Genomic DNA, 11,775 nt, shown 5'->3' with positions numbered 1-11,775 from the left:
CACTCTTGTCATTCAGCATTTCATTTACTCAGCAACAGATACTTACAACTGAAATAGGATGTATAATGCTGAAATTGAGTTGACAATATTTTATTTTAAAAGTTTGGGAAAGGGAGTAGGGACAGGGCAGACAATATCCTTTCTGAATAAGTGGGATATATTTCAATGAGAGCAGGTAGGAACACAGAAGACCTGTTATGTCTATATGTCTATATAAGATGACATAACCTATGATGGGGAATTTATATATATATATATATATATATATATATATATATATATATATATATATATATATATATATATATATATATATATATATATATATATATATATATATATATATATATATATATATATATATATATATATATATATCAAAACTCACTTAACAAATGTCTCATTTAACAACAGAAATGTTGGGCTCAATTGTGGTCATAAATCAAGGACTACCTGTAGTATGTGTTCAAGAAGGAAGTTGTAACAAAATTGTATGTATTCACTGCAGCTCTCTTTCATTTACTCAGTTGTTATAATATATTGATACATTCCAGATCACTGCCATTTGTCTTGCCTCCTATGCTTTAACTCCAGATTGATCAAGAAAAAGCAACTTCAACAGCAGTACATTCATAAAATGTTGAGAAGGAATCACTGATTCGAAAACAGCATGCCATACTTAATGGACAAATCTTGGTATAAGCTTAAAGTTGCAAACATTTTAATTACTTGCTTTGCTACACAGTTATTACTATGAACCTCAAATGTCAGTGTCTTGGAAGTATCAGTTGGAAATCATGTTCAGAAACACATCTACACATTGAGTGTTTGGTTTTATGAACCACAGATGTGCAGGCCTCTCCACAGTGGTTCTCGGGACTTCATGTACGGTTTATTTCCTTATCCTTGTTCCTTCCTAATGCAGGAAATCCTGAAGGAGTACCAAGAAGGAAAGAGTGGTGAGAGAATGAAGAAGCCAACCGAGCAGGAGAAGCATGAGGTGGCAGCGTGGCTCTCGATTTAATGGTCTTCGGCTGATGGTCCCATGGTTGTCATCAGTCTTGGTTCTGATTCTGGGATTCTGGGGCCCAACTACAGCTGTTGCAACGCCACATGAACAGCATGCCTCAACTGCTTTCTCCAGCCAAGTGCCATTGGACTGGCTGCTTACTGATCGAGGACCATTCCACCGAGCCCCAGACTACGTTGACTTTATAGAGCGCTATCGTCAGGGTTTCACCACTAGATACAGGATCTACCGGTAAGCCATGCAGAGAAAACAAATTTTTTCACAAACTATAATGCCTTCTAAAATCCTTTTCTCAAGCTTTTATGGAATAGCGATGTAAAACAGTATAGATCAGACATGTCAAACACAAGGCCCGGGGGCCAGATCCAGCCCGCGAAGTGGTTTCATGCGGCCCGCGAAGCCATCCTGGAAACAGTGAGGGAACGGCCCCCGCTGCCTTGGCCCTGGCCCAGAGACCCTCCTCCTGCCAGAGACCCTCAGATCTGTCCCACTCCTGCCCGGGCCCCCATAGGCACCCTTGATGCGAACGCACTTTAGCCATGCCCACCCAGTAGGCCACACCCACCCGGCCCCCTGATGGCAACCGCAATGCTGATGCGGCTCTCAATGAAATTGAGTTTGACACCCCTGGTATAGATTATAGTATAATATTCTGTATTCTGCATTGGCGTATGCCAGGCTTTTATATCTATAAGGACCTGTAATAAGGGACAGTGTGTGGTAGCTGCTAGCTCAAGTGGCATATTGAACAGTAGAAGGCAATCAGATAAAGCTCTTGGATTCAATTCAATAGGAAGATCTTCTGTAGAAGGTGAAAAAAAATGGAAGCCATGATCATGATATCATGCTGCCTCTGTTTTTTCAGCAGCCTTTCCCAATCTGGCACTTTCCAAAAGTGTTGGAACTGAGATTCCTGGTTAGTATGACAATTTCAGTAGAGTCTGAACAGTAATTCTTCATTGACTGAGATTGTGGGAGGACAGCATCTTCAACTAAAGATGAAAGATATCTGATGCTTTCTAACGTGAAGTATACTGTAATAGACAGACTATTAATCCTCTCCTGAATATTTCTTGCCATCATATTTGTTCTGCAAGGTTTAATCATTCATTCAAATTTAGCAACAATTCATGAGGAGAATGAATAGAATGATAATGCCATTGGCCAACTTCTCCAATCTCTGCCTTGTAAATATTGTAGGTTATAGCTTTTACTGTTCCCAGCCATGCTGACTGGGGATGTTGGTTACTGCTAAGCTTGTAAGCCGCCCTGAGTCTTCGGAGAAGGGCGGGATATAAATGGAATTAAAATAAAAAAATAAATAAATAAAACTGTAGTCCCCAAATCCAGGATAGAATGGAATTTCTCTTCTAGAATGTCTGACACTGTGTTTTTAACCATTCTAAGATTATCCTGGATGTATCTTAATTTGATATTGATGGATGTGAGTAACAAGATGGATCTATCTAACCAAATTAAGTTAGGTGGCCCAACAGCCAACAAAAGATTATTCAGTCATCAGCCTGGTAATTAATACCTGCTGTATGTTGAAAAGAAGTAGCATTTGTTCAATAGACCTTTGTCATCCATAAATCTGATTTACGTTTTTGACTGATAGTTGATTTTTTTCATGTCTGCAAAGAAACATTTCCAAACATTTAAAACAGGGACTGCTTCCAAATGCACTTGAGTTCTTCCCATACCACAGCAACAAAAAGAAAAGATTGTTATACATATGGCACTCATATAGCACACTGTTCTGTCTAAGGATAACTGTTCTAGTTGAAAGAATAGTCTAGAAAGAAGAAGAAGAGCGACAAAGATGATTAGGGATTGTTGTTGTTGGTTGCGAAGTCATGTCCGATCCATCGTGACCCCATGGACAACGTTCGTCCAGGTCTTCCTGTCCTCTACTATCTTCTGGATTAGGGGACTGGAGGCTAAAACATATAAGGAACTGTTGCTGGAATTGGGTATGTCTAGTTTAACGAAGAGAAGGGTGAGGGTTGACATGATAGCAGTGTTTCAGTATCTCAGGGGTTGCCACAAAGAAGAGGGAGTCAAGCTATTCTCCAAAGCACCTGAAGGCAGGACAAGAAGCAATGGATGGAAACTAATCAAGGAGAGAAGCAACCTAGAACTAAGGAGAAACTTCCTGACAGTTAGAACAATTAACCAGTGGAACAAGCTGCCTCCAGAAGCAGAGAATGCTCCAACACTGGAAATTTTTAAGAAGAGACTGGACAGCATTTATCTGAAATGGTATAGGGTTTTCTGCCTGAGCAGGGGGTTGGACTAGATGACCTCCAAAGTCCCTTCCAACTATTATTATTATTATTATTATTATTATTATTATTATTATTATTATTATTATTATTATTATTATTATTAAACTTATTCATAAAACATGAAACTCAGTCAACTGAACACTCAAATTGACTGGTGCTAATGGTTGATACGGATTGCTGCCAGCATCCTAGGTATCAAATTATTATTATTATTATTATTATTATTATTATTATTATTATTATTATTATTATTATTATTATTATTATTATTTAATGGAATTTGTCTGACACTAACATAATGTTTCTCAAACTTGGCAAATTTCAACTCCTAGAAGTCCCTGGCCAGCATGGGGAATTTTAGGAGTTGAAGTCCACACATCTTAAACTTGCCAAGTCTGAGAGAGACTGTCTTACTTCAAGGACACAAGATATTCCAATATGAGCATTCATATTCTTCTATATAAGATCAGAGGCCATCTACTTCAAGGGGTTACTATATCATGAAACTTTGCGTGCACACACATTAAGCTTTCTTCATATCCCATACTTTGGGAACCACTGCCACAAAAGGCAAAAGGGGACAATGTTAGAATTTTTTTAAAAAAGCAAAATGCATTTTTGCAGAACTAGTTTAACTCATAATATCAATAGTGTCTGCCAATAGTAAATTGGTGTAAGTAAGGAGCTTTTGGAATCTAGCTTGATTTTTATAAGTCAATATAAAGGGACTCTTTTGAATAGAACATGCCATGACGTTTACCCACTCCAGACTGGATCTCACAGCTGTGGTGAGAGGTCAGCTGTGAGCTCACCGTCTGGACCGGCTCAGGTGAGAGCAGAGCTGGATTGGTGGATGAAGACGTGTTCCAGTTTTAACATCTTTAACATCTTACAACATCTGATAACATCTGACTTTCCATTGTGAACAATGGCTCACACGGATATTTGCTCTGTATGGTCCGATTACAATATTCTGGGTCGGACTTGTACGCCCTTAGGGGGGCTTCTCCCTCCTGGTCACGACCAGCCTGTTCGCTTACCATCTCCCTTGATGACGGGCCCAATTGTTGGGATCCCGAGAGGTGGTTGGGTTTACCTAGGGGCCTCTGGGGGAGACGCATTAAGAGGCCCCTGATATGGTTATTAGCCGGTTATTTTAAAGGGTTAGGGAGGGGGAGGAATAGTGGGGAGGGGAGGGAACTATTAACCGGCACTCAGTCTGGGCCCGTTATGGGCTCTGGTGGGATGGGGTTGGGGGTGGAGGCTGCTGGCTCTGTGTGTGCTGGGGTGGGGTGTCAAATCCCCACGATGATAGGGAATGGCAGCAGGTGGTTGCACGGAGGGCCACATCAATATCTGGGATCGCGCCCTCGCTATCTTCGAGCAGTGGCGCACTCCGACCCTCCGGTTAGCACCCTTTTGCCTGGGGATGAGGGTGATCAGGTCCCTGAGCTTAGGCTGGTGTATTTCAATGCCAGATCTGTTGTTAATAACCTCCCCTCGTTCGTGATTTGATCGAGGAGGAATGCATGGATCTGGCATGCATTACCGAAACCTGGTTGGGCTCAGAGGGAAGGGTCCCTCTGACTGTGCTACACCAGCCACGGGCTCAGGGTAGGTGGGGTGGCGGTGGTGATTCGGGAGACTTTATGTCCGCGGGAGACCACCATTGTCCAGATAGGCGGGAGTGAGTCCCTCCTCCTGAGATTCGGCCCTCGGGTCCAGATGGGCTTGTTGCTCACATACCTGGCACCCAGCTGTGTGGCAACAGCCCTGCCTGGGCTGCTCGACACCCTCTCAGGGTTGGTGGTGGAGTTTCCCAGGCTTATAGTGCTGGGTGACTTCAACCTGCCTTCCCTGGGAGGGTTGTCAAAGGTAGCTTGGGAGTTCATGGCTTCCATGGCGGCCATGGACCTGACCCAGGTAATTCAGGGCCCGACTCATGTGGGGGGGGTCACACTCTCGACCTGGTGTTTTTATCTGGGCAGTGGTTGGATGATCTGGGAGGGGGTTTGCCAGCCATCTTCCCCCTGTCATGGTCCGATCATTATCTCCTGCGGCTGGTCTTCCGTTATGCCACCCCCCGCCACTGGGCTGCGGAACCGACCAGGTGGTTCTGCCCCAGGCGCCTAATGGACCCAGAACGGTTCTAGATGGCGCTTGGGTCTATACCTATTGCCCTCATTCACAGCCCAGCCGATGCCTTGGTGGATGCCTGGGAAAGGGCGGCCACTGAGGCACTCGACCCCTGACCCGGTGCAGATCCCGTTGGGCTCCATGGTTTTCTGTGGAGCTCCGGGAGATGAAGCATTGGAGATGGTGTTTGGAGAGCGGTTGGAGGTCCAGCTGATCCGAATCTGACCGATTGCAGTTAAGAACCTTCATAAGGTCTTATCTTGCAGCGATGAGGACAGCGAAGGCTAATTATTTCGCTGCCCTCATCGCGTCCGCAGATAATCGCCCGGCCGCCCTGTTTAGGGTGACTTGCTCCCTTCTTAACCAGGAGGTGAGGGAGGATCTCTTGCAGGGTCGGGCCGAGGAGTTTAGTCATCATCTGATGGACAAAATCGCTCAGATCCGGACCGGTTTGGACTCGGACTGGGCTGAGTCTGACGTGGAGGAATCGGACTGTCTTGAGCATGTTATCTGGACTGAGTTCGATCCTGTTTCCCCTGATGATGTGGACAGGATTATGGGGAGGCTGAGCTCCACCACCTGTTTATTGGACCCGTGCCCCTCCTGGCTGGTTTTTGCGGCCCGGGAGGAGACACGAGGCTGGTTCCAGGCAGTAATAACTGCTTCCCTGAAGGAGGGTGTCTTCCCTGCCACCTTGAAGGAGGCGGTGGTGAGACCCCTCCTCAAGAAGCCTGCCCTGGACCCGGCTGTTTTAAACAACTATCATCCGGTCTCCAACCTTCGCTTTCTGGCGAAGGTTGTTGAGAGTGTGGTGGCGCATCAGCTTCCCCTGTTCCTGGAGGAAACTGATTATCTCGACCCGTACCAATCGGGTTTCAGGCCCAGGCACAGCACAGAGACGGCATTGGTCGTGCTGGTGAATGATCTCTGGTGGGCTCGGGACGGGGGTTGTTCCTCTGTCCTAGTCCTATTAGACCTCTCAGCAGCTTTTGATACCATCGACCATGGTATCCTACTGCGGCGTCTCAGGGGGTTGGGAGTGGGAGGCACCATTTTACAGTGGTTCTCCTCCTATCTCCTGGGCCGCTCGCAGTCGGTGTTGACGGGAGGGTAGAGATCCGCCCCGAGGCCTCTCATTTGTGGAGTTCCTCAGGGGTCGGTTCTCTCTCCCCTTCTGTTCAACATCTATATGAAGCCGCTGGGTGAGATCATTCGTGGTTTTGGGGTGGGGTATCATCAGTACACTGATGATACCCAACTTTTTTTCTCCACCCCGAACCAACCCAGTGATGCCCTCACCGTGATGTCCCGTTGCCTGGAGGCGGTCTGGGTTTGGATGGGGAGAAACAGGCTTCGTCTCAATCCTGCCAAGACTGAGTGGCTGTGCATACCAGCATCTCGGGTTGACCAAACTATTCCATCGTTAACAATGGGGGGTGAGGTGTTACCCCCTGTTGATAGGGCTCGCAACTTGGGTGTCCTCCTGGATTCACAGCTCAGTTTTGAAGACCATATAGGAGCCGTGACCAGGGGGGCTTTTGCCAAGGTTCGCCTGGTGCGCCAGTTGTGACCCTATCTTGACTGAGATGCCCTACGCACAGTCACTCATGCGCTCGTGACCTCCCGCTTAGACTACTGCAACACTCGCTACATGGGGCTGCCCTTCAAGACCACTCGGAAGCTTCAGCTGGTGCAAAATGCAGCCGCGCGAGTTGTGATGGGGGTTTGCCGTTATTCCCATGTAACACCTCTGCTCCGTGAGCTGCATTGGCTTCCAGTTGCCCTCCGGGTGAGATTCAAGGTGCTGGTGATGACCTATAAAGCCCTAAATGGCTTGGGTCCGGGATATTTGAGGGAACACCTGCTGCCGGCATCAAGCTCCCTTCGTCCTGTGCGCTCCCACAGGGAGGGACTTCTCAGGGTGCCGCCGGTCAAAGAATGCCAGCGGATGACACCCAGGGGGAGGGCCTTCTCGGTGGGGGCGCCTACCCTTTGGAACCAGCTGCCCGTGGAGCTTAGGACTGCCCCCGACCTTCGATCATTTCGCCGAGACCTGAAGACCTGGCTCTTCGAGCTTTCCGGCCCAGGCTGAGTTTTAATTGGGGGTTTTAACTGGGGGTTTATATTTTTTTCAGGGACTTAGTTTAATCTTTTAAAATTGCTCTTAATTTTTGTATTGATTTTTTTTATATACCCTGTAAACCGCCCTGAGTCCTTCGGGAAAGGGCGGTATATAAATTCAATAAAATTAAATTTAAATTACATTAAAATTTAACAATAAATCAGTGTAGTAGATAGTTCAATAGTCTTGTGAAAGCAAATGAGCAAAGCCTATTCTATGGGGCTGGATCACTGCTTGTGTTGTACTATTTTTAGTATGTTGTGGCTATTTGTATGTTTGCTCACTGGCTTTCTGACTTTGGCAAGCTGCAACAAAGCTGTCAGACATCAAATTAGATTGGGAAAACAACCATTTAAACTTGGCAATTCCTTGGCTTCCTCAAAATCATCGCTCTCCAAGAAGAGTCCTTAAAGTTACTCATTATTTCTGTTCTACACATAGCATCATTATGAATTGTTAGTCCTGCTTTGGATTTAATCCCAGAAAGGTGTTTCAAAAGGTAGGATTGGTGTGCAACTCCTTAAAGCAGATTTGTTTTTATTCAGGAAAAAAATAACACCTGTAACACCTTTTAGATGCACGGCTCTATTAAATAAGATATTTTTTCCCACTTTGTTAGCATTTCCGCCCAGCCCTTAAAGTACATTGAGAGTAGAAAAAAATGATTCAAATGCAGATTGATATGTGACCATTTCTGCTTGCCAAACCTTCATGGGAAGAGAGAAACTGCTTAAGTTAATTACAATATTATATACAGTTTAGAAATAAATGGCTTAACTAAAGCTGCACGTGACATCTGTCCTGAAAAGTGCTTCCAGGGACAAGCAGAGCAACCAGAAAGGTTTGCAGGCAAGGTAAGCTGGAGCCAATTACCTTTTCTGCTCTCCCTAGCAGTCTCTCTCCCCTTAAACAACTATTTGTCCTTGCTTCCCATTCCTAGTCTGGGTATACTTTGCTAAGTAATTAGATATTTCTAAGCCATGTTGGTAACCTGTGGCCTAGGCTTCATATGACACCTGATGCCTATTTTTGTGGCCTCTGAGCCTACTCAGACTGCAGCAATACAGTATGATAGTCCAGTTCTGCATAATTTCTTGCTAATTTGAGATACAAGGTAAGTGTAATACAAACACAAGTAAGACATAAGAGAATTAAAAAAGAAAAGGACAAACAAAAACAATATAACAGAAGAGACTGGACAGCCATTTGCCTGAAATGGTATAGGGTTTCCTGCCTGAGCAGGGGGTTGGACTAGATGACCTCCAAGGTCCCTTCCAACTTATTATTATTATTATATTCCTTCTCTCTGTAATCTGGAGAAAATAGCTTCCAAATTTTTGTCTTGCCATGTGTTTTTGACAAGGCCTTATGCAATCTCATTGCTCCATTCACTTTGGCTCTCCTCACTTGATACCCCCATCCCCTTATGTGCTGCCTTGGGCTACCAAATGTTTGCTCCACTCTGTGATAAATTGATATGTAAGTGGAGCTAAACTGCAGATAGAGGAAATTGGCTGGCAGTTCTCTTTTCTTTTATGTTTTTCTAAAAGTCCTCCCTTTTTCTCTTGCAGTTTTGCTTACAAAAGCTGAGAATGCAGGTTACTAATAATGAAAAAAGCATGTTGTTTTGCTCTGATAATTTATTTAAGGGGAGGCAATATGTACTACTCTGAATGTGTTTGTGAGGGAGAGAGAGTCATGTCGTTCAGCTTGAAAACATAATACATACAATGGTTAAAGTTTATAGTTGTGATATACATAATGTTTATGGACAGAAAGGTTGACTACGTACTTGCATTTAAATCCAGTGTCAGAGAATTAAAAATACAATTAATTTTCCTTGTGTATAAAACAGCTAACTACAGGAGAACAGAACGGGTCTGGTAAATATTATCTCCTAGTGGCCCTAGTGTGGCAGCTGATGAAGAACTCTAGGTCAGCTATAGAGCATGAGAGATATGATTCAGTTCATGTTATTACCAATTAGGAAGCAAGATGAAGAACATCTATACTGCATGATAGTCCTGGAGGATTACCAGGACTGCTTTATAGCGGGTCAGACAAATAAAAGGAGATAATCCATATCTACAAGCCTTGAGAGCTGTGTTTGAGAACTACCACATTTGAAACAAAATACTGTTGCACGTCAATTGTTTTCATTGTCCTCAAGGTCTGGTTCTCTGTGAGCATTTGATTGGCTGTTTTGGGAACATAATCCTAATCAGATGAAACTTTTGGTTTTCCAAGTAGATAGTTTAATATTTTTATGAGAGCAACTGCCTATCAGAGTAAACAACAGATGGAACAGTGTCCTGACTTGTTTTAAGGCAGTTCCATGTGTTCCATATATATATATATATATATATATATATATATATATATATATATATATATATATATATATATATATATATATGGATCTTCGGTCATTCGGGTTTCCTCCCGCGTAGAACTAAAGGTGTAGGTGCAATGTTTCGACGGAATCCCATCCGTCATCATCAGGCTGGAGGCTTCAGCTTCCTTCTTCTGGGAGAAGCATGTGGTGGTGGCTGTATGTTCCTCTTTTTTAAACTGCCAGAGGGGGTGTGTTCTGTGGGTGGAGGTGTGCTCTGATTGGGTGGGGGATTAAGTGTGTTCTGATTGGGTGGGGGTGTGTTTTGAGTGGATGGGCTGGTCTCAGCTGCCAGCCTTAGACCTGAGCTGGTGAGTTGTGCTGCTTTTGTTCGGCTTCGTGTTTGTGGTGGTGCCATGTTTTTATAGTGGGTGTCAGTTTGCTTATTGTGTGGTTTGGAGGGGTTTAAAGTGGTTGATGTTGCAGCTGTAGTTAGGTTTCTGTTTTGTGGTTGTGCCTTGTTATCATTGTGGGTTCGGATTTGCTTTTTGAATGGTTGTGTGGTGGTGATGTCATGTGATGTTATCATGAGTTTAGGTCTGGTATCATTCTTGGTGGTTGTGACTCGTCTGTGAATCAAGGCGGGTTTCCAAATGGCTGGTAGGCGAGAGGTATCATCTCGTTTGTTCATGCTGTGGGGGCGTTTTTCTATCTCAATGGCTTCTCTGATTATTCTGTTGTTAAACTGTTCAATTTTGGCGATAGTTTTGGTTTTTTTTAAATAATATAATATATATTATATTAAATAATATATATATATTAAATTATTATAATATATATAATATATAATATATATATTATATATTATATAATATATATAATATATATATATATTAAATTAATTAAATAATATATATATATATTATTTTAATTCCATTTAATTCCATTTATATCCCGCCCTTCTCCGAACACTCAGGGCGGCTTACAAGCTTAGCAGTAGCCTTCATTCTATGTATATGCCTGCTTATTAGGGCTTTCACACACACTCCCAAGCGGCATTATTACAAAGTCAGCTTAATTGCCCCCAACAATCTGGGTCCTCATTTTACCTACCTCGGAAGGATATATATATATATATATATATATATATATATATATATATATATATATATATATATATATATATATATATATATATATATATATATATATATATATATATATATATATATATATATATATATATATATATATATATATATATATATATATATATATATTCAATGCAGTAATAAAATCAGTATTCTAAATTAGACATAATCAAAACATTAGCAAGTTAGAATAAAGCTGTAAGCAGAACCAGTGTCAGTTTTGCCAGAATCCTATATCATGCCTTCAGAATGTGGATTTGCTACATAGGAAACTTTCCAGTTTATTTTGTTTATAGCTGCATGTCTTGTAAATATAGAGACAAAATTCCCACCTGAAAGATACAACATGGCTATAATTAGCTACTTGAGATTGGACCAGAAAGAAAGAAAGAAAGAAAGAAAGAAAGAAAGAAAGAAAGAAAGAAAGAAAGAAAGAAAGAAAGAAAGAAAGAAAGAAAGAAAGAAAGAAAAAGAAAGAAAGAAAGAAAGAAAGAAAGAAAGAAAGAAAGAAAGAAAGAAAGAAAGAAAGAAAGAAAGAAAGAGAGAAATTGGAGCAAAAAACTCTGTTTTACTTGCGATAATTGTATGCCACTCCTTTCTAAAGGCTCTGAGCAACTAACAATCTGAAACATCACTGGAAAAGTTTTTAAAGTTTTATAGGCACTTGTAAAAAATGTTTTTGGATTAGTGCCACTTTCTTTTCAATACCTATGACT

The 11,775-nt window shown here is 42.4% G+C and overlaps 1 protein-coding gene across 1 annotated transcript in view; it reads left to right on the top strand.

Annotated features, from left to right (window-relative positions):
- Nucleotides 1-995: 995 nt before the first annotated feature.
- BRINP2 (BMP/retinoic acid inducible neural specific 2) overlaps nucleotides 996-11,775 on the top strand; it is a gene marked incomplete at both ends in the record, with an annotated part of 61,089 nt that continues 50,309 nt past the window's right edge. The window contains one exon of the mRNA XM_081324783.1: nucleotides 996-1,261. Within this exon, the coding sequence (XP_081180909.1) occupies nucleotides 996-1,261 (266 nt within the window). The remainder of the gene's footprint in view (nucleotides 1,262-11,775) is intronic.

This window comes from Vipera berus (genome assembly GCF_964194415.1).
Source record: "Vipera berus genome assembly, chromosome: 3".
Taxonomy (NCBI): Eukaryota; Metazoa; Chordata; class Lepidosauria; order Squamata; family Viperidae; genus Vipera; species Vipera berus.
Note: the sequence above shows the minus strand (reverse complement) of the source record. Positions and strands in the feature narration are given on the sequence as shown.